Source organism: Aquila chrysaetos, chromosome 2 (assembly GCF_900496995.4).
Source record: "Aquila chrysaetos chrysaetos chromosome 2, bAquChr1.4, whole genome shotgun sequence".
NCBI lineage: Eukaryota > Metazoa > Chordata > Aves > Accipitriformes > Accipitridae > Aquila > Aquila chrysaetos.
The window spans coordinates 28703371-28731116 of NC_044005.1; the positions used below are offsets into that span (position 1 = coordinate 28703371).

A 27746-nucleotide genomic window follows, 5' to 3' on the forward strand; every position below is an offset into this window, starting at 1 on the left:
TATCACCAGACCCAGTTATCTTGGCAGAGTGAATTTTCTGTCTGCCAGGCAGATGGCAGAATTCAGAATTTCCCTGATGTGAAACTAATACTCTCACACACTTTAAATATGTATGCTGAAATATTATCAGTTAAAGTCTCTTTTTTCTCAAGTTTGGTTTGGGAATGCTTCAAAGCCATCATTATCTCCAAAATCAAATGTATAATTCAGCCAAGCCCTTAATATTTTTTAATCAAATAGGGAACAATAATTAAGAGTGGGGAGAGTTTCAGTTAAATAAAAAAAAAAAGAAGCCACATACAGAAAGTAGAAATTAAAATAAGCATTTAAAATCAGTATTGTGTTTTGTTCCTGGTGAACTTTTAATGAAGTCGGTAAATGTATCAATAGACACAAAAACTGGTGGGGCGGTAAATGAGAACAGATTATTGTTTTAGATTTATACCCAATTTCATGGTCACCATGCAACTAAAGGCATTTTCATATGACCAAATACAAAGTAATTCAAGAGGAATCAAAATTCAGATTGTACTTGCTATATCAACAATGCAGAGAACATTGTCTTAGGAAGCAGTAACACCAAAATAATTAGTTGTTATAGATAATTACATCAACATGAACTCGTAGGAATATACCATGGCAAAAAGGATTATGCAATCCTAAGCATACAAAAAGAAAAGTACTATGTGCAACTAAGGAATTGTAAGAAAGTGCAGAATTTTGCCTCTGTATATAACTTTGGTAACACAACTGATAAGATACTGAATTAAATCAACACTTCAAAGAAAACATAGAGATACTGAAGAAATTTGAGAGTGCCACAAAACTATCTTGGGAGGAAAATAAGCCTTTTGTCATAAAATGCAAGGGGCTAAGTTTTTCTGGTTGTGAAAGAGAATATTGAAAAGTTACTGGATTGCTATGTATAGATGTATTTTTCACCTATGGAAAAAGTTTCCTGGCACCTGTGAGTTCAAGGAGTTTCAGCATTGCTCACCACAACCAGTACCTGGAATCTGATGTTAAGCAAATGCAGCCCTCAAACACAGCTTTCTCTGAATGTAGTAAACCACTGGAACAATCATCTGGAGGTCTTTTGCTGGAAGGCCATTACTTAAGTCTTTCCAAATATTTAATGCAGTTTCTAGATGAAAACTTGTATCAGTAAAGTGATGTATCCTAAAGGGTCCCTTCTGAATTTGTGGTCTAGTCTCATAACTGATCCCGTCTTGTATTAACCTTTGAGAACAGGAAATCTTGCACTGCCCTAAACCTACCATAACACTTGGAGGTTTGCATTATAGTAATGACTGTACTTACATCATGCTTCAGAGCTTCAGCAAGTCACTGTCAGGGATCAAGAGGGATTATTTTTTCTTAATGCACAATTGACTAGATGCATTATAGAGAGGGGCTTTTTTCCTTCCTTTTCAGCATGATTGGATACAGATGAAGATGTGATAGCATGGATTAGTCCTTCGAGGTAAAAAGGAAATCCATTGTGGGGGTGGTATTTTCGGAGGCTCAGAGTCTTACCTATTTACAGTTTGGGGGTAAGGAAGGAATTTCTGCCTCACTCTGGTAGGGAATATCATAAATTTCCTGTTCCAGGCATCATCTCTGGCTCTTTCTGGCCATTCTCTGCATTCCACCTAGCCTGCTGCTCAGATTCCCTGCCTTCAAGACCAATGTTGTCTTTAATCTGTGTGAGAACAAATACAGCACAGTGAAAAGTCTTTTTATCCCTATTGAGCATCCCTTCAGTCAGCCTGAACAGAATTCAAACCATAAATGCTCTGGTTACGCATCCATCCTGTCATCTCCACATACCTTGCTTTCTTTCAGAAGATTTCCATTCCAGAAAGACTTTTACTGTTCCCAGCATTTCCTTCTTTGAATTCCTCTTTCCACTCTTCAGTGATCTGGTGTGCAGTGCAGTTTTCCTGATAATTGTATTAGCATGAATGAGTGTGGAAGGCCATGGTATGGAGATGGTATGAGCATCTGGGGAAAGCTTTGTTAGGAAGCTATAGGCATTTCTTAAACGAGGCACATCACTGAAGAATGCGTGCCCTATAACAAGCAGTTACTAAATGCAGCTATTTGAGCACTTATTAAATGCATTTTAAATCTCTGTGACCTATTTCCTTTCATAGATCCTTCCTCCTATGGTAGGCATCCTTACACTTTCCTCTCCAACCTGCGCTATCCATATATACAGGTTGTCCAGTTCTTCGCCTGTCTTGCTTATTATAGCTTATTAATGCTCATCCTTGCTATACCTCCAAATGATCCTCTTGCCGTACTGCATTTTCTTCTGTAAAATTACTTCTAAATCCTCTTCTGAGGCTGAAAAAACACTGTAGGCTAACTCATTGTAACCCCAGTATAAGCCTCCTTCAGTATCTTTACTATAATACTTAAGAATTTAGCATTTAATTCAGATTAGGTTTTAGGCTGAGATATAGATGAGGTTTTACTCTTTCCAATGATTCACTTTGCCAATCCAAGCACATACAACAAGAACTGCTTAGTGACTCAGCAAATAACAGAACAAATTTAGTTCATTCCTCTGGTGGCTTAGTCAATGATGTGTTACACTACTGGAAAGAAACCTGGTGCTAGGATTTTCTTTTTTGTTGTTGTTTGTTTGTCTTTTGTTTTGCAAAGCAAAGTTTTGGATCAAGTCCAGGCAGTTGTAATAAATTGATTTAATCCTAACTAGTTGGCACAAATACTTCAGGATCTGGGGACTAAGAGACTATTTCTTCCAGATCATTCATTCTCACAGGCCTTTCTTTGTAACAAGTAGTAGTTTTATTCTAGCATTTTAGAACAAATAACTGAAACTTAGATTATACTATAATGTCATTAAAAGAATTTTAACACAAAAGTTGATCACACACAAATGGCAGATGTATGATAGCAGTCCACTTTTTTAGTCTTTATTTTTACCTTAGAAGATAAGAATTAATGATTACTGTGCTTGGTCCTTTGCCAGACTCAGTTGCTAAATTTCTCTTCTTATTCTCTTCAACTCTGGTAGCCTCGGCTTTCTTTGCAATTTTCAAAATTTTCAGTGACAGTAGGCCAGTTTCACATTGCATCAGTCCACCCACTTCCAAGAAAATGTTTCCAAAGGCCGTGTGTACTTCTGAAAACATGAAGACTGAGGCACCAGTGTTTTCTTTAATAACTGATGAAAATAAAATGTTAGCAATTAGAATCTGTGTGGTTTTACTCGATTTGGGCATATCCCACAGAAGATTTTAAAAAAATTTATATATTACCAAAAGATCATCCATTACCAGTGGGTAATTTCCTGGACACTGAAATGCAAAAGATCCAAGAATATACTACAGCTCCTCACAATTCTGTATGTGTGGAACTGTGCACAGCTACAGATGTTTCCACTGCCGCAGAATTCACTAAAAACTGCCAGGGAATTTGGCCCAGATGTGCTATAGAATTACAATGACCCTGGTAATAGTGAAACTTTAAGCAGCAAACACCAGATGTCCAGTAAAATGGCTAAAACTGAGATCCAAAGCATTTTTTTTTTACCACATCATCACAAACAAGTATGGAGTGAATAAGCTGAAAATCTCAAGTAATACTTCATTATTCATCATCTCTAAGATGATTCTGTGTGCTTGACTTGTTGTGATGTGGTGCCATTTGAGTATAATGTCTCATAGGAAGGCTGAGTTCCCAGAGGCTTAAATAATTTTGAAAAATGAATTAATTAGACAGGTATATGTATTAAACTTAATACAAGGTTGTATTTTTCTCCTTACCTCCTTTCTCTACTAATTTTGCTTGAAAAGTGATCCTGGCTCTGTGTGTGTGCGGTGCTGCTGCCTTATGATAGCCTGCCTGCAGACAGGATAAATGAACTGCTCTTAGTGCCAGCTAATGTAGTTCTGCTTTAGCTCAAATGGTAGCAGACTCGAGCTGCGGTACCAGGGCTCCATGCACTGCTACATTCTGCATCTGCATGCATGGTAAATGTACTTTTCCTACAAAGTGCAAGTATTCATTACATTATGAGGCATTCCTTTCTACTTTGTGATTTCCGAGGGGTCCATGCGTAGGGCAGACCCCAGAGATGATGGAAAGCATTACATTTCTCTTTCCACTCTCTATTGATTATTTATGGGTTTTTATATCCTCAGGTGTAAGTTTTATGCATTCATTATCGGAATGTACATTTAGCCGTTATTTAAGTGTCTCTAAACCAAAAAATCATTTCTGTTACAAATCCTGAATCAAAATGTACAATGTTATTCATGGAAGCCTGGTTGTGTTTGTTAGTGGTATAGATCTGTATAGGGTAATAGACATTTATCAGGGTAATAGACATTTATCAGTAGTCCTAAGTTAGATTCACTGTTTTTCCTTAAAGCTTGAATGTAGCAGTTGTCTGCTTTGTTTTGTCCCTGGAAAACTAACGGTACCAAGCTTTTTTACTTGGAACTGGGATTATAGGTTTCATAGGTAAGAACTGAAGAAAAATAGGAAGAAAGAACCACAGGTGCAAAAAGGTCTTGAATACTTAGAGAAAAAAACTAAGAAGTGTGTAGTCTTTGAAAGAAAAGGTGTTGTTATGTTCTCCAAACTCTCTTAAAACTTCTTTGCAAAAGATGTGGTATAAACTCTATTAAAATAAAGAGTACTACTTTGACTTCAGTAGGAGTTGAATCAGTGAAGAAGAGTCCATAGCTCTGTTACTCAGTTTTACACAAGCAAGTGTAAAAATTTGTTTACTAAAAAGTATGTCCTTCCCTGGAAGAAAAACTCATCATACACCAACCAGCACATCATGGCAGACAGAAAGTTAAGTTAAACTACTGCTTTCAGAAATACTACTGCTCAAGAATTTATGATTTCTCTCATTTTTTAGTTATGCAGCTGTTTAGATAATTTTCAGCTGGCCTCAGGTGATAGATACCCTTTTCTGAATTTTTGTAACCCAAAAGGAGAACAGAAGGTTGTTGCCAACACTGCCGAGTTGCTCTCTTTTTTTTTTTACTGTATTGCCAGTTTTATATAATTTCAGTACAAAATCATAAATTGTGTAGTTCTTTCTTGAACTGCAGACACACGTTTTATTAAAAGCTCACTGACACTTGTGGGCTTTTCAGCATTTTTAACTTACAGCAAAGCACAACCCATAGAAGAACCTACTGTGTTGTGTATCAGTGCTGATAGCATTGGATGCCTTTTCTCGGAGCGTTGCCTGCGGATGCCCAGTGTTCTGAACAACTTTACCACCTGTTCCTTCAACACCAACTACAATTACAGCAGAAACCATTGCACTTGGAGCTCTCTGCCCACCCTTGCCTGGCAAATCTGCTTGTAGCACAGACTTTCTTGTCTTCCACAGCAGTTTGCTAGGCACAGGTCAGCAAGGAAACTGCAGTTCTGACAGCTTGTTACCCCAGTTAAAACAATATAAGTGTGTTCTTACGTCCTTGCTGGTTGTACTGTCCATAGAGAAGGTTCGCACATGTCTAAATCAACTCTGCAGAATACCAGGTAATCCGTTAGTCATGCCTAGTGAACTGTTGCTTATATTGACTTTGTAATGCTCTCTGATGATGGTGAACAAGGAAGTAGTGTGGTTGCAAATTGCAGTTACAGAGTGTGAGATCATGGCAGACCATATTGCTACAGAGGTGCAATGATAATCTCCGGCTAATCTGGCTGAGTTCTAAATCCAGCTCAGAGCCGGTTACCGAGCAAACCTCATGGCATGTTTGTGAGCTATGCAAGAAAAAAGATTTCTCTTTTGCAAGTTCAGAGAAAATTAGACATCTAGAAGAAAACCAAATTTGACCCAAATTGACTTTCTTTTTGACATATTGATGGTTATAAAGGTGTTATTATTTTAAGTCATAAAATGCAGAAAGGTTTGACACAAAAAAATCATGCTGTCTGCTGTAAAATAGCTTGTGTTGTATTTACTTGAATTGCTACATGAAAAGCTTTGTTCATTTGTGAAGTAAAATACACTGCATGCTTTTAAAAGTAACTTGGGAGAGAGGGTTCATTTGTTTTGTTTATTCAATGCCAAAGTGGCAAAATTTCTTTTCTGCAGAAGAATTCAAGATGAGAAGGGTGCTGGATCAGAACAGTATATTGAGAAAAAGAAAACATTTCAAAAGAGATGTTCAAGTTAAACCTGCTGAGGCAGGTTTGCTGCTCAAAGAACACATGGCAAGTTTTTTTTTTTTTAAATAAATAATCCAGCAGAAACTGCCATATCACTGAGGCACACACTCCATTACTTTTTAAAAAAAAATCTGTCAGGTTTCTTTACAAACGTCTATGCAGATGAGGACACCATTGGCAGGTGGGGCATGGCTACATAAAAACTGAATAATAAGTAGCAATAATAATAATTAGGGCAGCTACTTCTACATGATTCTTCTTTTCACATATTTGTCTTGCTAGTTGATCTGGTCTCAAAAGGTATTTGCGTATCTCTGCATCACAATCTTGTAACAGGTTTTTCATCAGTAACTATACTAAAGTATATCCCTTGTGTAAAGCCTTGCAATATCTGTTTCTAATAGTTTTAACCATCAACTTTGGTTGGAATTCCTTGGTAAATTGGTAAATCTTTGGTAAGTCGTCTTCATTTCTCAGTCATTTGAACCTACCTTGCCTGTCCTTTTTCTCTTTGAGAAACTCAGAGTGAAGGTTAGTCACCTCTCCAGACAAAGTAATGACATGGCATCATAGTGCTTTATCTTATAAATTGTGTGAGAAGGACGAGAGGAATGTCGTCATAGTATGGGAGTTTCATAGTATTGAAGGTGGAATCAGTTTGGAAGCATTGCTGCATATTGCCTGAAAAGGGAGCTTTCATGTTTAAAATGTATTGTGATAAAAAAATGAAAATAAGTTTGTTTGTATTAACTGTCAACTCTATTTGTTCTTCAATTGGAATAATGCTGAGGAAAATGTATTAATCCACATGGTATTTTTAGGGCATTTGTGTGTGGCACGTGAAGAATAGGAGGTATCCTTTTGGGCATCGTTCCAGCATCCATGACAGTCAGCGTATAACGCAGATCTCCATCTGCCAGAGTTTTCTTAAGCAGTCTAACCTGGGCTGGGATGAGCTGGCTGGAACAAAGGGCTGAAGTTCAGCTTCGCACCCATGCCCTTGCTGTATCACAGTGGCACTGCATGATGGCACTCCGGAGGTGAAGGAAAGGATCTGTGACACTGTCACTGTACCTAGGGACAGCACCTGTAGCTGTAAGAAATTTCTGCTTTTTGAGGAGTTATTTTCTTGCTCCCAAGTACATAAAACTCTTTCTAATAACTTTCTTATAACAGAATCCAGTTTCAGTGACACACTCAGGTGTTTTGTCTGTCTTTAGGCAGGTAGTTGCCATTTGTGCGAATTTCCTCGCACATCTATGTAATAATACCTCTCACTCCCATGGTGGGTCTAGGTACCACAACTGTCTGCCAGATGGAAATTCAAGTGCTAGTATGCATATGTATTCACGGTGCCGTTCACTGCCTAAGTAGTGCTACAAATTCTGCATGCTTTGATCTCTGTGCATATAAGACTATTGCTCTCTACTGGTGCAACTATCAACAGTATTGCTGTTACAAAATCACGAATCTTTTATGATTTCCTGCTAGAGGTGCTGTAAAGGGAGTAAGAAAAATGACCCAAAGGTCAAGATGCTAAAAGATGGAATCAAATTAATTATCATGTGCACATTTGTGTATTTTTTAAGATACCCTATTCTTTTTAATGCTAAAAAGTGCTGCCTTGACATTTTTTTCAGAAACAGGAAAAATATGTAAGTTTCTTAGTTTCTTAAAAACACTATAAAAACCACTACTGGCCTAGTTTTACTTTAGACTTCAGAAGATGGATGTGTTTATGAATTCAAATCATTGCAGACAAGATTTTGCACCTGCAGTTATGGTTGCCTGCAGTTCAGCTCAGTTTAAGTATCTACATCACTGATTGCATCTGTAAATTAAAAACATCTAAGTAACCTAAATTACAAGCACAAATAATTGCAGGTGCAAAACTCTGATACAAACACAAAATGATGTCTGAAAGTTGGTCTTCTGAATCTCATTGTAAGTTAGTCACTGTATCATGAACCTGGAGTCCTCTTGGGAGAGTCACTAATCTGTATAATGACACTGAAAGCCTCTTGAATCTCATATTTAGCTAGCAGATGGGAAAGAATACATGTAGTCATATAACTCCCTAGGGATTATGCATGTGGATATTGAAGAGTATAACTTATTCCAATGAAGGCTAACATTAACTTGCAATCAAAAATTTCCTTCCTGAGCCACATTTTTTCTGATGGAATTAAAACAACTTAATGTCGTATTTTTATGAAGTCACAACTAATCTGAGTAGGACACTCTCCCAGGGCAAGCACAGAAATTTTGCTCGTCTCATGATTTTTCATATAATGAATAACAGCATCAGTTTAACACAGAGAAATGCTGTCAGTCTTTTCCAGAAAACACACCTAGTTATCCTCCCTATGATTTTGGTTATTTTAGTGTCAGAAACAGATTTCTAAGCCCATAGCTACAAATGTCTATTTTTTCTCTGGTATCAAAACTAAAAAATGAATCATTTTCTTGCATTCTTTCACTTCAATAGACATAGGTGTGGAGCTACATTAAAACAGTGACTGCTTCCTGTCATACCAGTTACGGCAGTACTGTTAGCAAAAGGGGGCAAAAAAACCCCTTAAACTCTCTTCTAGTGTTTGAACAACTAAAACTCCTACTGAACAAATGAAGTATTCTGCCAGTTCTGACAATCCAAAATGCAATGAAGAATTTTTCTGTTTCAGAAGCTCTAGGCAAAGCTGTTTTGGCATGTCTGTAGCTTGTTCCCATTGCAAACAAAAGGGCAGCTAGAGGGAAGGTCTTTGGGGGAAGAAAATGCTGTCAGTTGTAAGAAATGAAACATGTAGACCCATTCTACAGCCCAGCTAGTGATTACATGCAGGCAATTTTGTAAGAGCCTAGACCAGGTGCCAGTGATAATAACGCTGCCATTTGTTTTCAACAGGAATTATATCAAACAGACCAGATTAAGGCTTCTCAAAAGCATGGGCAAAACTGGCATTTCGTTCGCTGGCGATGGGGGCCAGACTACAAGAAAAGTGTTAAGAAGGAACAGGCAAAGGTGGCAGGGAGCCCTGCAGAGTGAACGTTGCTGCTCCTGCTGCTGGGCTGGCAGCAGTGGGAGCAAGCAGTGTGTGCTGCCGCTGGCAGGGTCCTGCCTCTCTGCCCGCCACCAGTTGCCATCCTCCCAGGTAGCCCGATTTCTCCCAGGTAGCCCGATTCCTCCCTCAGCAGCAGCAGTCAGCCCAAGCTTCACAGGCTGCACTTGCAGAGTAAGTGGCAGAGGTGTGAGCATAGCTACGTTTTTAAAAAAACAATTTAATTTCCTACACATGAATCTATTACTCAAGCAGTACATGGTAACAATGTACCACTTAACTATTGAACTTATAACCATCCTTGGAAAAATAAGCCAGAACAAGATGTTCTTTTTTTACACACGGAGAACTGTTGAGGTTATGTTGTACACAATGCAAGGCTCCAACTTCACCTTCCTAGAATTTTTTTTTCAGGTGCTTGGGTATAGCAAAAACACAGAAAGCATGTGAGAAACATGAAGTATAAGAGAGGGCTAGACACTCATTTGAATAGAGAGAGATCTTAACAAAGATTCCTTTTTTTAACTCTCACTTTTAGCTGCCATAGACACAAGAAACGAAGGAGAAGGTTTCATCTTTCCCTTGCTTGAGGGATTTATACTTAGGTGTGTCCTGTAACTCATATAAATTCAGAGTGCAGCCTAGAAAGCCAAAAATTAGCAAGGATTTTGACCGAGAGATTGAGAGGTGATTAAAAGTCATGGAAGAAAGACTAATTTCTCAGTAAGAATAACAAAGTCACATGGATGATGGATCATAATAACTTCATAATCTGACCCACATGCAGTAAATATGGTGATGACTGTCATTTTGAATAAGTGAGGTAGATTGATGCTGATTATTAATCCATTTCTTGGCCAGTCTGATTGTTTCTGAGCCAGCTCCTCCACTGTTTAGTATTTTTCTGAAGTATCTGTATTGGGTTTGCAAGGCAAGGTTGTGGTAGCCGGGGGACTACAGGGGCAGTTTCTGTGAGAAGCTGCTAGAAGCTTCCCCTGTGTCCCATGGAGCCAATGCCAGCTGGCTCCAGTGACCCACCACTGGCCAAGGCCGAGCCCATCAGCAGTGGTGGTAGCTCCTCTGTGATAACTTATTTAAGAAGGGGGGGGGGCGGAAACTGCACAACTGCAGCCGGAGAGAGGAATGAGAACATGTGAGAGAAACAGCCCTGCAGACCCCAAGGTCAGTGAAGAAGGAGGGGGAGGAGGTGCGCCAGGCGCCAGAGCAGAGATTCCCCTGCAGCCTGTGGGGAAGACCATGGTGAGGCAGGCTGTCCCCCTGCAGCCCAGGGAGGTCCACGGTGGAGCAGATATCCACCTGCAGCCCGGGGAGGACCCCACGCCGGAGCAGGTGGGTGCACCTGAAGGAGGCTGTGACCCCGTGGGAACCCTGCGCTGGAGCAGGTTTTCTGGCAGGACTTGTGACCCTGCAGGGGACCCACGCTGGAGCAGTCTGTGCCTGAAGGACTGCACCCCATGGAAGGGACTCACACTGGAGCAGTTCATGAAGAACTGCAGCTCATGGGAAGGACTCACATTGGAGAAGTTCGTGGAGGACTGTGTCCCGTGGGAGGGACCCCGCGCTGGAGCAGGGGAAGAGTATCAGTCCTGCCCCTGAGGTAGAAGGAGCAGCAGAGACAACGTGTGATGAACTGACCATAACCCCCATTCCCCGTCCCCCTGCGCCGCTGGAGGGGAGGAGGTAGAGAGTCCGGAAGTGAACTTAAGCCTGGGAAGAAGGGAGGGGTGGGGGGAAGGTGTTTTAAGATTTAGTTTTTATTTCTCATTACCCTTCTCTGATTTGATTAGTAATAAATTAAACTAATTTCCCCAAATCGAGTCCGTTTTGCCCGTGATGGTAATTGGTTGAGTGATCTCTCCCTGTCCTTATCTCGACTCACGAGCCTTTCGTTCTATTTTCTCTCCTCTGTCCAGTTGAGGAGGGGCAGTGATGGAGTGGCTTTGGTGCGAACCTGGCATCCAGCCAGGGTCAACCCACCGCAGTATCTTGATTCCTGTCACTGACAGTCCCTTTCTCCTTAACCAGTCACTTTTCATACTCTGTGTTGTCTTAACTTATTTGAGGGATTTCTTTCACGAATTGATCTGCTTCTAGTATTCTTTTAGCTGGACACTTGGTCTTTTTTTAGCATATAGTATAACATCAGTGCTACTACAAACACATGGTAACGCATAATTCTGTATTACGTTTACTTGCTGTGAAAAAAAATTGGGTTTCCTTAATTCCCATGTGTTGCAATGCAAGCTCAGTGAAAAAAGTGAAATATGCTATGAAAATAAGTACCTAGTATTTAGTGCTGGTGTCTAAAATGGCATGTATCTGTATAGTAGACACAGAATAGATAAAGAAATATTTGCATAATAGAAATTCAGAAGCCAGGTTGGCTAAGTGTGTCATTGATAGCTTTATATGGGGTTCCTGAAGGGACGTGTGTTTAACATTTGCAGTAGGATAATGTACGTAACATACTTCACAAGAAAAAAAGCATTTTGGAGAGCAACAGAGTGTCCAAGCCCTAGTTTTCTGTGAATGTGTCCAACCTTCAATATCTTTTCAAGTATGCCCAGCTCTGTGCTTATTGCCCGTAAATGGCACCCAGCCTTCCCTATAGCATACCTCTTCAGCTGGACAAATGGTTGTAGACACTGTGATTGAGGGTGAACTACACGTGTGAACTGCCTAGTGGCTTGCTGCTCTCAAAATAAATGGCTAAATTGTTGGTCCCTTTTTCTCAGGGGTAGGTACTAACTTGCGCCTGCCTTCACTAAGCACTTGCTAGTTTTCTGCAACTTCTGGGAATTGAAAATCTTTTAAATATCCAGCTAGGTCAACATAAAGATTAATTCACACTAATAGCTATATTAAAGTAATATTGCCCTCTTTTCAATTGGTTTATTTTCTGTTGATAATAAATTCACAACATGCTACATACCATGAAATAAGAAGATAACTTTTTCCTGGTCTAAATGAAACTCTAAGCAAATTTTTTTACATTTAGACATATTTTCTTCCTTTTTTTGAAAAACACCCACCCTTTTATCAAGCATGTCTTCAAAATTCCTTCTTTCTGTTGAAATAAAACATTTTGTAAAATCAGAAAGTCGCGCATTCGTTTAATGTAACTGACATGGTCATGAAACCCAGGTCTTTTATTTATCCTTGGGATAATGCAGAGGTAATGAAAGCAGAATTGGACCTAAGAGGTTTTTTGTTTCAATTATAAAACAATGTGGGTAAGAGACTTGGATTTGACAGGAAGAGAAGAAAGGAAATATTGTGTTCATGCCTTCAATCAGCTTTATTAGATCCTTAAAGGGAAAATTATGTGAAAGACAGAAGAAGAAAACAACAAACTAAGCAAGATCCCAATTTCAGTATAATTTGGAGAAAATAACTGATTTAGGTTGGTCGTCTTGCCAGGGTGAATGACTCAAGGCTTCCAAACAAGAAATGGAAACCAGAAGGATAGCGAAAGCCTGAAAGAACAAATTGAGAAGATATGATTGACTGTAATGTTTCAAAATCAACTGCTGCAAAGATGAGTTTGGGCTGTTGCCCAGAATACAATTGAATGGTGATGTTCATTTAGACCCTTAATGCTGAAACAAAATAAGATGTAGCTGTGTTTCTGTTAGAGGTTTACTTGTTCTTTCCAGTGTCTCTAGCTAGGGATATGATGTCACGTCCTCTCTCTTCTACCACACACTGCAGTGATTGCTGCTGCTGTTCCATAATTTTTCTGAACACCAGTTTTCTGAAAGAAGGCCTGAATCCAAGTGATAGTGTCTTTCAAATGTGAAATGTCATCACCATTCATTAGCTGACTTTGAAAAATTTTATACACCATGTGCAAGTAGGCTAACTCAATCTTATTGACCAAGGAAAAGAGAAGTATAAGATAGTTGTGTGTGTATGTACTTTCTGACTGACAAACATTCAAGTTTTTGTTACTACTATGCTAGTTTTTAAAAATTAAGTAAATAGCTCATTCTGCAAAGATTTAAAAAAATTGTATCTTTAATGGGCACAATTTATAAAGCATTATTTGGAAAAGTTGGGGGTGGCTGCTTGTCCTCCACCTCAGGCACAGAAGGTTCTAAAAGAGACTACGCTTTATGCAAAAAACTAGTCAGTTGACAATAGGCAGTGATGGGATGGGATTGTCTTCTACTTCCTCCTTTCCTTTATTCCTTTCATCTTACTGGCTGTGCTTGCTAACCTTTTTTCTGTTTCTATTTCAAATGAGGAAGGAAAAAAAAACCTAAACCACAGTTCATAATTAAATACTGAGCTAGTTCTTACCATGTTTACTGAATTACATATTGCATATATGGATGTATATCGTCAAAGTTTTCATGTGTTTTTAGATTTCTAAACTTAATGTGTTCCATAGGAATAGACATTAACTCCTTCCTGTCTGTTTTTCATGGTGAGATTTGCCTCCACAGAGGAAAGGAGGAGTAAAGCAGTGAAACCCAGTTACAGATCCCTTAAAATTTTAGGGACTCATAGAACCATGAATATGAGCTCTGCAGATCCTCTTGCTTCACAGTAGACATTCCTCCAGCAGAAAATCTTCAGTGTTGATCTTACAGCTGCAATAAGCAGATCACCTTGACATGACATGCACACTGATAGCTTTGCACAGGTATCTTTGCCGCAGGGTGGCTGACCTGGTAAAGAGGGCTTTAAACCAGGAACCACAAGGGAGGGAGAGAGTTACCGCAGCTCTGAGGGAGCAATGGACAGGGTGACAAGCAAAGTGCCTGGGGTGATGTGACCAGGAACACAAGGTGAACAAAACAGGGCTTAAGTGGCATCACCTCAAGCATTTGCATGTAAGTGAGAAAGTCTCTCCGAAGTGCCTGCACGCAGGCAGGCAGCATGCGACGTCAACACAAGGAATTAGAGATCTGTGTGCAGCTGCAGGTGTAATATCTTGTTGGGATCCCAGAGATGCACTGGGCGGCTTGCATGACTGGAGTGCTGCAACGGAGGGATACGGACTCCCTAGGAAGGACAAGCCAGGAAGACAAGGAGGGGGGGTGCCCTTTATGGGAGAGAGCAGCTGGAGTGCATGGAGCTCTGCCTGAGGGTGAATGATGAGAGCTTATGGATAAGGATTAAAGAGCAGACCAATACTGGTGACTTTGTAGTGGATGTCTACTATGGGCTGCCTGACCAGGAAGAACAAGCGGATGAGGCCCTCTACAGACAGGTAGAAGCAGCCTCTCATTGCTGAGCCTGATCCTCATGGGGACTTCAACCACCTTGATACCTCCTGGAGGGACATCATAGCAGGGCATAAGCAATCCAGGAGGTTATTGGAGAGCATTAATGATAAATTCTTGACACAAATTAAAGAGGAACCAATGAGGAGAGGTGCTTTGCTGGACCTCATACTCATGAATGAGGAAGGCCTCTTTGGGGATGTGAAGGTTGAAGAGAGCCTCGGTTGTTGTGACCATGAGATGGTGTAGTTCAGGATCCTGCAAAGAGGGAGCAGGGCGAAAAGCAAGATCATAACCCTGGACTTCAGAACAGACTGTGGCCTCTTCAGTGGACAAGTCACATGGTATAAGTCTCTGGAGGGAACAGGGATCCAGGAAACCTGGATAGTATTCAAGGATCACCTCCGCTCAAGAGAAGTCCATCCCAACATGCAGAAAGTCAGGCAAAAATGCCAAAAGGCCTGTGTGGTTGAGCAAGGAGCTCCTGGCAAAACTCAAACATAAAAAGGGAGTGTACAGATGGTGGAAGCAGGGACAGGTAATGTGGGAGGAGTATAGAGACAGTCTGAGCATGCAGAGACATGGTTAGGAAAGCCAAAGCCCACCTGGAGTTGAATTTGGTGAGGGATGTCAAGGGCAACAAGAAGTGCTTCTGTAAGTATCTAGGTGGTGAAAGGAAGACTAGGGAAAATGTGGCACTGCTGCTGAATAGGGCAAAGGCCCTGGTGACACAGGACATGGAAAACGCTGAAATACTGAATGCCTTCTTTGCCTCAGTTTTTAGTAACAAGACCAGCCTTCAGAAATCTAAAGCTCTGGAGAGAGGGGAAGGGTCTGGCATAAGGAAGACTTACCCATGGTGGAAGAGGGTCAGGTTAGAGAATACTTAAGCAAACCTGACATACATAAGTCCATGAGCCCTGATGGGATGCACCCACAAGTGCTGAGGGAGCTAGCTGACATTGTTGCAAGGTGTCTCAATTATCTTTAAATGATCATGGCAACTAGGAGAGGTGCCTGGGGCCTGGAGGAAAGCAAATGTCACTCCTATCTTCAAAAAGGGCGAGGAGGAGGATCCAGAGAACTACAGGCTACTCAGCCTTACCTTGATCCCTGGGAAGGTGATGAAGCAACTAATCCTGGAAACCATTTCCAGGCACATGAAGGACAAGGTAACAACTGGGAGCCATCAGCATGGATTCACAAAGGGGAAGTCGTGTTTGACCAACCTGATAACCTTCTATGATGAAATGACTGGCTTGGTATGTGGGGAGAGCAGTGGACATTGCCTACCTAGACTTCAGTAAAGCTTTTGACACTGTCTCCCATGAGATCGCCATAGAGAAGCTATTGAATTATGGACTGGATGAACAAACAGTGAAGTGGATTGAAAACTGGCTGAATGGCCAGGCCCAGAGGGTGCTGATCAGCGGTACAAAGTCTAGCCAGAGGCCAGTAACTAGCAGTGTACCCCAGCAGTCAATACTGGATCCAACTCTGATCAACATCTTCATTAATGATCTGAATGATGGGGCAGAGTGTACCCTCAGCAAGTTTGCTGATGATACAAGACTGGGAGGAGTGGCTGATGTACCAGAGGGTTGTACTGCCATTCAGATGGACTTTGACACACTAGAGAAATGGTCTGACAAGAACCTCATGAAGTTCAACAAGGGGAAGTGTGAAGTCCTGCACCTGGGGAGGAACAACCCCGTGCACCAGTATTATACTGGGAGCCAACCAGCTGGAAAGCAGATTTGCAGAAAAGGACCTGGAGTCCTCATTGACACTAAGTTGAACATAAGCCAGCAATGTGCCCTGCAACCAAAAGGGCTACTGGTGTCCTGGGCTGCATTAGGAGGAGTGTTGCCAGCAGGTCGAGGATAGGGATCTTTCCCCTCTACTCAGCACCAGTGAGGCCACACCTAGAGTGCTGGGCCCAGTTCTGGGCTCCCAAGTACAAGAGAGACATGGACATACTGCCAGAGTCCAGTGAAAGGCCACCAAGATGGTGAAAGGACTGGAGCATCTTTCATATGAGGAAAGGCTGAGAGAGCTGAGAGTGCTCTGCCTGGAGGAGAGAAGGCTCAGGGGGGATCTCATCAATGTGCACAAATGCCTAAAGGAAGGGTGCAAAGAGGATAGAGCCAGGCTCTTTTCAGTGGTGCCCAGTGACAGGACCAGGCACAAGCTGAAACACAAGAGGGTCCGTGTGAACATCAGGAAACACTTTTTTACTGTGAGGGTGACCGAGCACTTGCACAGGTTGCCCAGGGAGGTTGTGGAGTCTCCTTCCTCGGAGATATTCAGAAGCTGTCTGGAAGTGGTCCTGGGCAACTGGCTGTAGGTGGCCCTGCTTGAGCAGGGGTTTGGACCAGATGATCTCCAGAGGTCCCTTCCGTCCTCAACCTTTCTGTGATTCAGGAGCAATGGATAATTGCTTTTCATATTTTCAGTTCCTATTTCTCTAGAATTTTCAAACAATCCACTGCCTGGTCTGCTAATCATCTGAATTGCTGGTATTTCAACACCAAGCTGTGATAGAATGGGGGATTACTCTTCAGAAGTTATTACGTGCCTCACAAGATTGCTGACATGGCAGCTCTGTTGCTCAAATTCCTGGTATATCCTTCCCTTCCACATTCCCTCTGAAGAGTTTTCCCGGAGATCCTCAGAGACCATGGGAATGTTACAAGGTTTATATATTCAATAGCTGCATACATTTGAGTATACAAGAAGGCAACCTGGGAAAGCAACGTGTACTGCTGTGCAAAGCTAGGTAATGCTGCTGTGTTTTTAGAATTGAATTGTTGCTTTACACTGCATATTTCTCTGCTTATGCATCTCTTACTAATGAGAAAATCTGGACCAAGTTTGGGTCTCACTTTTTTGTAGTCAGAGCTACACCTGTGAGTAGAGCAGTGGAGCACTTTTCATTTTGCAATTCCAATCATGCCGGAGTACTAGAAATTCCAAACAGGATGCTTATTGTAGATACGCTTACAGTGTTTTAGATTGAGCTGAAAGGAAGAAAGTGTTTATAGGGATCTATGTTCTTGCAGCTGATCCTACTTGGACCTCAGTTTCAGTTTGAACTCACATTAAACTGTATGAATCACATGCTAAATGTTCAACATTTCAATAGCTTGCTGAATCAGCAAGAATATACTCTGAATATGTATGAGCTGTTAAAGACTAAAACTGGATCCAGTATATCTATATCGTTATATCCATATCTATAGATATCTATAGTTATAGCCATATCAATGTGGATAGATATAGATATATGTATGTATGTGTATATATTTATGTTTGGAAAATGAGACTTTGGGGAAATTCAAACATCTGACGACTCATCTGAATCCCTGAAATCTCCTACTCAAGGACTTTCAGTGTTTTGTCATGAAAACATCATTGTATAAAATGCTCAACATTTTCTTTTATCATGGACTGGAATTCATAACTTGTTTACTTCAGAGTAAGGATAAGCGATACCCCACTCTGGAGCATCTTACAAAGCCTAAATTATTTAATTTATGTTGGAGCAGCTTATGAACAGAACTCCAGAGAAGCATTAGAAGAGGGGTGGAAAAAATGGTATAGCACTTGTGGTATTTTTACATTCACATGGGGAATATGAATTTAATTGTTTTCCTTTGACATGCACAGGATATCTATAGGAGAATCTGTTGATGTGATGACTCTTCTACACCCTGCAAATATATTTCAAGTAATAGGCTGGTTTAGAAAGGTTAATCACCACCTTTCAACATAACCACCTTTCAACATTTTAAAAAGACACAAATGCTTTGCTTTAAGAAGTGATTTCTTCTGTAGACAGAATCCTCTTACAGTCCTGAATAAAGTGTGTAAACTCTGAAGATGGATAAGTTGTTAAGATATACCCGTGTTGGCTGGCCAGGTAGCTTCTTGCTGATTTCATTAGATGCCTTTCTGAACTCTCCCCATGTACTATCTAGGTTAATGTGGAGACCTAGCAGACAAGAACTATGTCTACTTTTACCTCACCTGGGGATTTTGAGAACTACTTGTCATTCAAAGCATTCCCAAGACCCAGTGTTATGCATCTACATTGGCCTTGTAAGCAGAGCTCAGGCTGCCCGCAAATGCCATGTGTGGTTGTAGCAGGCTGTATATAAAATGTAGATGATGCAAAGCAAAGCATGGCAACAAGGGGATCTTTGGCTTCAGGCCAGCTCCAAAAGTCAGCAGCTATTGTAAACTCCTTAGGTGTTTATGGAGCCAGGCGAGAGAGGGGCAAAGACCTGAAGGAGTACAGTGGCAAGATATTGCCCAAATGTTTTTTCCAAGATGAAATATATACATTCTGTTATGGCTCAGTGAATAGCTAACTTGTCTTGAAACTAAGTTGTCAAAAAAAATACTTCATCTATTTTGAGGCATATTTAAAACTAAACTTTAAAAGATGTCTTAACTTAGCATCTGAAGATAAGCATGCAGTTTTTTTGGATGCAACTTGCTGAAGTCACAGTTTTTTCCAAATCTGTATTTTGTGACTTCAGTTTTTAATATTGATCATTGCTGTGTCAAGAAAATTAAAACAATGAAATAATACTTCCTCTTCATTGTCAAAACTGTTCCTCTTCTTTTAAATACAATTTCTTGTCTACTCAGAAAAAATGGATTTAATTTTTACTTATTCATTGCTGGCTTTTTTATATCATCTCACCAGCACATAAAGAATTGGTAGCACATTAGTTATTTAGCAAGTAAGCAGAGAGTATCATTATTTGTCTGTATGCTTGGAAATGCTGAAAGGTTAGTTGCTTTACTCAAAAGTGAAAATCAAATTGGCAGTATGGTAATGATATGTTGTTTATCCATACAAAAATAATTTATTTTTTTCTTCAATAGATTGCTTGGCTTCTACAAAGGAATATTTCCTCCCATCTTGGCTGAGACACCCAAAAGGGCAGTGAAGGTAAAAACCCCATACTTCCTCTTTTAAAAATATGAGTAGGGACAGTGGCAGCTGTAAAACATTTTATTTCTCCCCAGCTGATTGACATTAGAATCTTAAACTTATTTGTCATATTAATCCTCTGATTTCTATTAGGAGGAAACTTTTCTGTTGATAACACAATAAAAACTGCTTGATTAAGAAATGTAGGACAAGGCTCTTAAATGCTAGACTATTTTTGACCTGTATATATAATGTTACTGAAAAACAAATTACAATTAGTTTATATAATCAAAATTATATAAACATTATATTTTAGCCTCATAATTACCTCTGGTTTAGACATTTTGTTTTACTTGCAAAACGACTAATCATAGCTTAATAAATTAACACAAGAAGCCATTAAAGACGACACTCCTAATAAGTACTTAGTAACTTGAAGCAGTATATCTGTAGGTTTGAAGTGCTGCCCAGAGTTTCCTTGTACTCCAAAGAGCACTCTACTCCATACTCTCATTTTTTTATAGATTGAACTTGGTAATGGGTACAACTCTTCATCATGCAAAGAACATTTTACTCCAGCTCTCTTACAGTTGAAATAGATGCTAGCCTTTCAAAGTGTACCTGTTGTCCAATGTTGGTCTAATTTTCTTTTATTATCCTTTATGCTGATTTGTGAAGCATTATTTTAGTAACATTCCTCAGCAAAATACATCAATACATCAATTTTTTTCAGTTAAGTCATGCAACCTTTTTAATTAAAACCCAGTAATTAAGCACCTCGTCTTAAAGTTCTAAATCTATCAAAGCATCCATTGTGTTACAAGCAGATGTTTCTTTGTCTTTTACTTCAGAACTTTGAAGTTTCCCGTAGTTGCACCAAATGTGTCTAAAAGCAGTTATTATACAGAATGTCTTGACTTTCCTTTTTTTCTTTTTTTGTTTCTTTCTAAAAAGGCTGCATATGATTCTGGTCCTTAGTCTGCAATTAATCACTCACATTCCAATTCCTTTACAGAGGAATAATATTTGTATAAAGTGACAGGATGTGACCTTGTAACAGAATCCTAAAGGAGTTCTGGTAATGTCATCTTCTTGTTTGCATTGGCATTTTAGATGCAAATGACATATGTCACCTATCTCAAAATTATTTACTACAACTAAGCAAACTAAAGTGCTATTTAATAGCAAAGTGGCAGTGAAGAATAGATGGATGCTATTTAGAAGATCTGTAGTAACCCGTTTTCTTCAGACTGTGATGTTTCCTCTGCCTCTCCATTTCATTTCATTTGAAACAGGTCAAAGTCAATTTGATCATGCTTTTTAGATTCCAGCATATATTTAGTTAAAATACAAACCCAGGTTTGATTTCTCTCCTACCATCCTGAGTCATTCGAAAATCTTGAGTCACTTTCTCTTACTCAAATTTATTAAATTGGCTTAAACCCCATGATATTCAATATAATTATAGAATCATAGATTTAAGTTGGAAGGGATCTCTGGAGGTCATCTGGTGAGCCTCCTGCTCGAAGCAGGGCTGACTTCATGGTTAGATCAGGTTGCTCGGACACCTTGTCTAGTCCGGTTCTGGAAATCTTGAAGTATGGAGACTGCAGCCTCTCTGTGCTCCTGCTCCAGTGCTTAATTGCTTTCACTGTGAAGAATTTTGCCTTATATCCAATCCAAATTCCCCTGATGCAACTTTTGCCTATTGCCTCTTGTGCTTCTGTGCTCTGAGAAAGTCTGACTTTGTCTTCTGTATAACCTTTACATCATGGAAGGCAGGAATTATATCCCCTTAGCCTTCTCGTCTCCAGGCTAAGCAGACTCAGTTCTCTTAGCCTCTTGTTGTACATCATAAGCTCACAGATCCTCAAATGTCTTACTGGTGCTCCCTTAGTGGGACGCTTTCTACCTCATTCTTGGGCATTTATGTGAGGGCTCAGTAGTGTTTCTGCAACCATGAGAATCAGGTTTAAATGCTAAATGTTTTTTAATTTAATCATGAAATTCTTTAACTCTTTACACTATTCCTTTAAATTTTATGCTGTTCCTAGGACACCAGGAGAACTTTAAGTTACCTTGAGACATCAGCTATATTCTACATTAGAACAATTCAGTGATGGAATAGGGCAGGACAGTAATGTCCTTGTAAGAACCTGAACACTGAAGCAATTCAACGGGAGATGTTATACGCCAGCACAATTTCTGACATCCAAAGTGAAATTTGTATGCATGCTTTGACCTGAAGAGAATCCAGCTTGTCTCAAATTTCCACTAACCTTATTTGGATATGACCCCAATGGAAAAGTCACTGCTTCCTGTGGCTCACTCTCCACCTTTTATTCTTCTAATAGTTTTCCTCATTTTAACAGGCCCCAAGGTGTCCCTTGTCCACTGCCAAAGTGACTAGTGAGATTTAGAGGAAGACTATGCCCATGCCTATGGTTTTGAGACTTGAGAAAGCACAAAAGGTAGAGAGGCAATTTCTAGGTTCCAGCAGCCTTGGTTTGTGTTTGTAATGAACTTTTTTGAAAAGTTCTAGTTATAGTGTCTTTTATATCTCATAAAAGTGTATAGGGAATGGACAAGGGAGATTTTGTACTAAGAAGAAATGTACTCGTGCTACTGGAATTTTGTATTCATCTGGTGTGGATATTTGCAAATAAAAATAAAGCTGCTAAAATGAAGTTATTTAGCCCCAGTTATTCAGCTAAGTGTTGAAGATACAGCTTCACTTTTAGACAACTACATTCTCATGTCTGTCTTGCTATTTCTTTTTTTCTCTCTATTTCCCTTCTAAAAAGAAAGCTGGTATTTCTGGAAGACGAAAAGTCAAAGTTTAGAACTTTATGTTAGATTGAACTTGGAGGAAAGAAGTGATGATGCCAATACAATGGTTAACAGATGAACTTTTGGGGCAAATTTATATTGTTCATGTGTTCCCAGACATCTTGTTTCAAGCATATATTTTTACCTTAGAGTTATTGAGACATCTGGTAAGTACTTTGGCTATTTTCTGTGTAACTTGAATTAAAGTGTATCTTTGCCAGATGGACAATATTGGTTATTATATACACAAAAGCATGTTTTAAATACATTTATTCTGAGATTTCTTTTTGCACAAAGCTATTAACTTAATACAACTGTAGAGAAAAAGACAAATTATGCTGTGTTTTTAAAAACATTTTGGGTGGATGTACATGATATAAATCCATATGATATAGCTAGATACTTTTGGGCAAAATTGTATGTATACTGGCCACGCTAGTACACCCAGCAACATTTATATTGAGTTTTATTGCTATTGATTTGTTTTCTTTAAAAAATGATCTAAAGCATAGTTACTATTAAGTAGTTATTTTATTTATGACTCTAGGAAGCTATTGATTTTTAAGGTAACATTTTTAAGACCAAAAAATTGCTAGGTAATGTATTTCTGCCTTTATTACAACCATTTTACAGATCTGTAGCACTATGGAAAACATTAAGGAATACCAGAAATTCCATTAAAGGTTAGGAGGGTAACAATGAGTAGAAAGATGCTGGAGAGAGAATAAGGCAAACTTTATCACAATAAGAAGTTAATTTAGTTCAGTGAAGTAACTCACCCAACCACAATTGACACTTTCTCAGAGACTTCCTTTTACCTATAAAATATCTTCAGCTATCCAGAAAGATAGGCCTACAGTCTAAGTACCACTTCTATCTTTCCTGACTATTGGCAAGGCTGGTACAACAATTTTAAACATATTTGCAGGATGTTTGCAAGATTAGCATTCAATCTGTACACTATTTGGAGGACAGTTAAAATCTGGGCCGCAATTCTAGGACCTCTCTGCAAAATGAGATAATAATCCCTACTGAGGATTAAAAAAAGTATCTACCCACTGGCCAGAGTATCAGTCCTTCAGTTTTCAGAATTTAACACCCTAATTCTGCATTACGTATACATATTCCCTCCTGCTTTAAATGTGGTGGCATTATTAACACATTAACACCCAGTTCTCTGATGGTTTTGGTGTGATTCCAGTGACTTTTCATTTGAAGCGGGTCTTGACTGAAAAATGTTATTGACTTTGCCATAGGACAGGGTTCTAAACAAGTTAAAATGACAATGTGGTGCTTATTACTCATGTTCCTGTACACGTGGTTTGTGGAAAAGCTGGTTTGTTCTGATAGGTCTGTGGTAACTGAGCCCTGAGGGACTGAGCTTGTCTTCTTTGGCTGAGACCCAGCACAGGTCACCCAGTCTTTCTGTTTTGTCTGAAAAACTCTATTCCCTTATGTTTCTTAACAATCCCCACATCTCCGTTGACCTCATTTCCCATTGCCTTCCTCTCGTGGTGAAACAGTTTGATTGTCACATGCATGGGCAAGTGCTATGCAGAAGGATCACAGCCTCATGTGTGGGAGCGAAATGCACAGGCTTTCAGAGGATCCCACCTTCATTTGAATCAGCTTGCTCTAAACTAATCAAGTGTTACAGGTCAACTTTGGAAAGTAGCCAGGAAAGTCAGAGGTTCTAGTTATTTACTTTTGCTATACAGGGATGTGACAGCTCTTGCTCTAGTAGACAACCACGTGTGTTGATGCAGTCTTGGTGAAGCTGTGAATGGGTTTTTGTTGTTCAGTCCCGTAATACTAGACGTGCTGTGTAAAAGCCACTTTCTTTTTGTATGCAAAGTCGTGAATACTTCTTGGACAGTTTACAGGACTCACAAATAGTGAGCTGTAGTTACGGGCCTTGTATTGTTCCATGTGTGAAAATTATATGGAGTAACACCTCCAATATCTTTGGTTGTACCTGGAATTCAGATATCTACTCTTTCTAACCCACAAGATTTTCTGCTGTCCTCATTCCTCATGCTAGAAGATCATTTTCACTGCCCTCAGAACTGTCTTATGTGGCTTCAGCAACATATTTGCAGAATATGAATTTGAAACAATATGGGGTTTGGGGAGATTTGCTGTACACGGAAACACTGGACTAAAAAGGATCTCTTAGGTCAGCAAGTCTAGTCCCCTGCTGTTCTATAATCTCCCTCATAAACTTATCAAACTCTCCCTTACAAGTGATTAAGATTTTTCCCCCATTATTCTTATTGGAAGGCTATTCCGGACCCCACTCCTTTGGTTGTAAGAAAGCTTCATCAGATCTCAAGCCACATTCTATTTATGAGTAGTTTCTTTCCTTTCCTCGTTTTTCATTCTCCTGCAGCCTCTCTTTTGCTAGACTAAACAAGGCAAGCATTTACTCTCCTTCAGTCTTCATTCTTAAAAAAATCTTTTTAAGCTCTCCTTACGGTCCTGGTAACCCTGTTTTGAACATGCTGTAGTCGTGAGTTCACCTTTTTTCAACAAAGGTGGCTGGGATTGTGTGCTGTATTTCAGAGGGCATCTTACCAATGATTTGTAAAATGTCACAAATACCCTTTCTTTAGAGTATACCTTGACTGATGCATCTTAGGCTTTGTGTCCACAGGCAAGGAAATAGGCAGTGAAATTCTGTCTGCCTGTGTCAATGGGAAGCTTCTTACTGACTTCAGGTCAGGGTTATTCTCAACACTCTCCTTAGAAGAACAAATCCATTAATTTATTCTGCTTTGATTTTTAGAAGATTTCACAAAAGATATTCTGAAAATTAATGGATTTGGATGGCAAGAAATGTTAGGTTGCAAAGCAAACCATTTACGAATGGTTGCCTTTCTCCATGTTGGTGCACATGAAACTGAGCTTCTCATTTCTTTCTTGAAGTTCAACCACCCAAGAGTACAGCTTTCAAAACTTATCCTCTAAGGAATTGCAGATGCTCAGAATTTCTGAGCACCACTGACGGAAAGCAGACAATTGGGTGAAAGATTTATTTGTAAAGAGCAAAAACTAAAAGAAATGTGTCTGTTGACAGTAAAATATTAGAAAAATCTACAGACTTTCCATCTTCAAAATCTGCAATTACATCTCTCTGATGACAAGTAGACTAGTGTCTGAGAAATGTGAAAGTGATTGCAGTATATTATATTAAAGATGTGAGGGTGATTTCTTGGGAGAAATGATAGTATCTGCTACTACATTTATACCAGAATGTGAAAGTTCAATGCTAGAGGAAAAGTTTATAAATTAAAAGCACGAACTATGTGTTGCAAGTGAACTCTTACATAAAACATTACTTTAATTGCACTTATGCTGCTATTATGTATGATACACTAATAAAATCAGTTCTGCAGCCTAGTTGTCTACTATTACACATCTAACACTGCTACAGAGAGTATGAAACAAAAGTGACTTATGTTTATTTTGCAGAACTGCGCACACATACTTACTATACGAGGTAGTGAAGCTCCATTGTAGTTTGGTTTTACTCATTTGCATAAGTAACTCATAATTTTTTTCAACGCAATTTCAGTCTAACTTTTATTTACAGTTTTTCACCTTCGAACAATACAAGAAGCTACTAGGATATGCATCATTACCGCCAGGACTGGTATGTATGGATACAGAACTTCATGTTCTAATTTAATATGTGTATTCTGAGCATTCCCATCCATTTCCTCCCATAGAAGGAGCCCAAAATTAAAGGGGCCAGTTCAGCCAACAGTTTTTCAGAACAGACTTGTCCCTTGAAATCATTGATAACAGAATTTATCAAAATGATAGCTACATTTTTATATCAAATGTCTTCAGAATAATTCCCTACAATGTCATAACATTTGTTAACATAGATAGCGACAGTCACCATGGAAGAGTCTGTATGCAGCTTGTCATTCTTCATTCTTGCAAAGTAACAAAAAAAAGTCTAACATTATCAATATTTATTTATTTATTCATGTGATAGTGACTGGTTTGATACCTCAACCTCAAAGTGCTATTCTGCAAGGCACAGTGCAACTATTACAAAAATGCAGACCTCAGTCTTATTCTAAAGACTTTATAGTAGAAACATAAACTGTTGATAAGAAACTGCTACCTCCTTTGAAATCAATGGCAAAACTCTCTTATACATCAGTGGAGTTAGGATTTCATGTCAAGAACATAACTGTTTTAAAAACAAAATACAGGACATACATATACTCAAAAATGTTTTCATGCTAAGATGTAGCTTGCATGTGTTGTCTGCATTCTCATATATAGAGCTTAATTCTGCTATTGTACCATTTGGAATAAAATACTTTTTATAAGAATTAGTGCTTTCTGTGGTGTAAGAATGTAAATAATAGTAAATATCTGTTTTTCACAATAATGGCATCACAACTGTAGGAAACAATTGATATTTTTATGGTTACACTATAAAGGTTTTGGTTATTTCAGGTCTCCATCAAACGGTATTGCTTCCATTTACATCTGCCTTCCATTGCAGTGAGTGAATGGTCATGGAATCATATTAACTAGTTTAAAGCAAGTTTCCTCTTCCCCTTAATTATTCCACTGACCCTATAGTTGTTTACAGTAGCTCCTATTTTATCTTTTATTTTTCAGCAGGCTCTTCTCATCCTTAGATGTAAATAGAGAGGCTGATATTTGTTCTCTAGCAAGTGGAAAGAACAGAGTTTAAGGTTCCATGGTATCCCAGCACTTTTTTGGCAAGAAAATATGCCGGAAACTTGTAAACATGCAATAGCTGACCAAAAGCTGCTCTGATTCATATAGCAGATGCAGCAACTATCAGACATCCTTGACATTTTTGGTGCAGTACTGTTACCATAGAGGCATTTTTACCCCTAAGATAGCCATGGTAGCGAGGGAAAAAGAAGACTGAGAGGGATTCTGGTCTAAACTAGACAGAATGCTTCCAGGTGCCTCAACAGACCTCATATCAAGACAACATTTATTGTTAAAAGAGCACCATCTTCCTGCTGGCTTCAGTCTCATGGTTGATGATGAAGGGGATAGGTAATGTTCCCACCTCATATTGGAAAAATTCCACTATCCTTCTAACTTACCATTCTTCTCCTTCTTGAGCTCTCAAGAGTCCCTGCTCAAATCCCTCTGTATTGAATGTGTTTCTTCTCACTATTGTTTTTTTCCTTACCATTGGTTTCCTTGAATTTCAGCAAATGTACTCAGTATATTGTATGTTGGTCCTGGGACTCTTTTCAGCCCCTAGAAAGTTTGGAGATGTTAAATGGAGGCAATAAATGTGTAAAGTGATCACTAAAATTAACCCCTCTGAATTTTCTCAATTGACCTAAATATTTCACTATTATTTTTCTGTTACAAACAAATTAAGGTATTTTTAAATGCTGTGTCATGATGGAAAGCAAAGCAGTGAATATCTCCCTGTCTATGGCTGTAATGTACCATCAGCTTCTAAGTAAATGG

General features: G+C 39.3%; 1 protein-coding gene across 8 annotated transcripts in view; it reads left to right on the forward strand.

Moving 5' to 3' along the window:
- SLC25A21 (solute carrier family 25 member 21) overlaps nucleotides 1-27746 on the forward strand; it is a 277428-nt gene that overhangs the window by 216950 nt on the left and 32732 nt on the right. For 6 of the 8 annotated variants that reach the window (XM_030033238.2, XM_030033249.2, XM_030033258.2 and 3 more), the window contains exons 4-5: nucleotides 19382-19448; nucleotides 25852-25911. In XM_030033238.2, the coding sequence (XP_029889098.1) occupies nucleotides 19382-19448; nucleotides 25852-25911 (127 nt within the window). Of the gene's footprint in view, nucleotides 1-19381; nucleotides 19449-22234; nucleotides 22427-25851; nucleotides 25912-27746 lie in introns of all 8 variants that reach the window. The other 2 variants (XM_030033285.2, XM_030033294.2) reach the window with 2 other exon arrangements.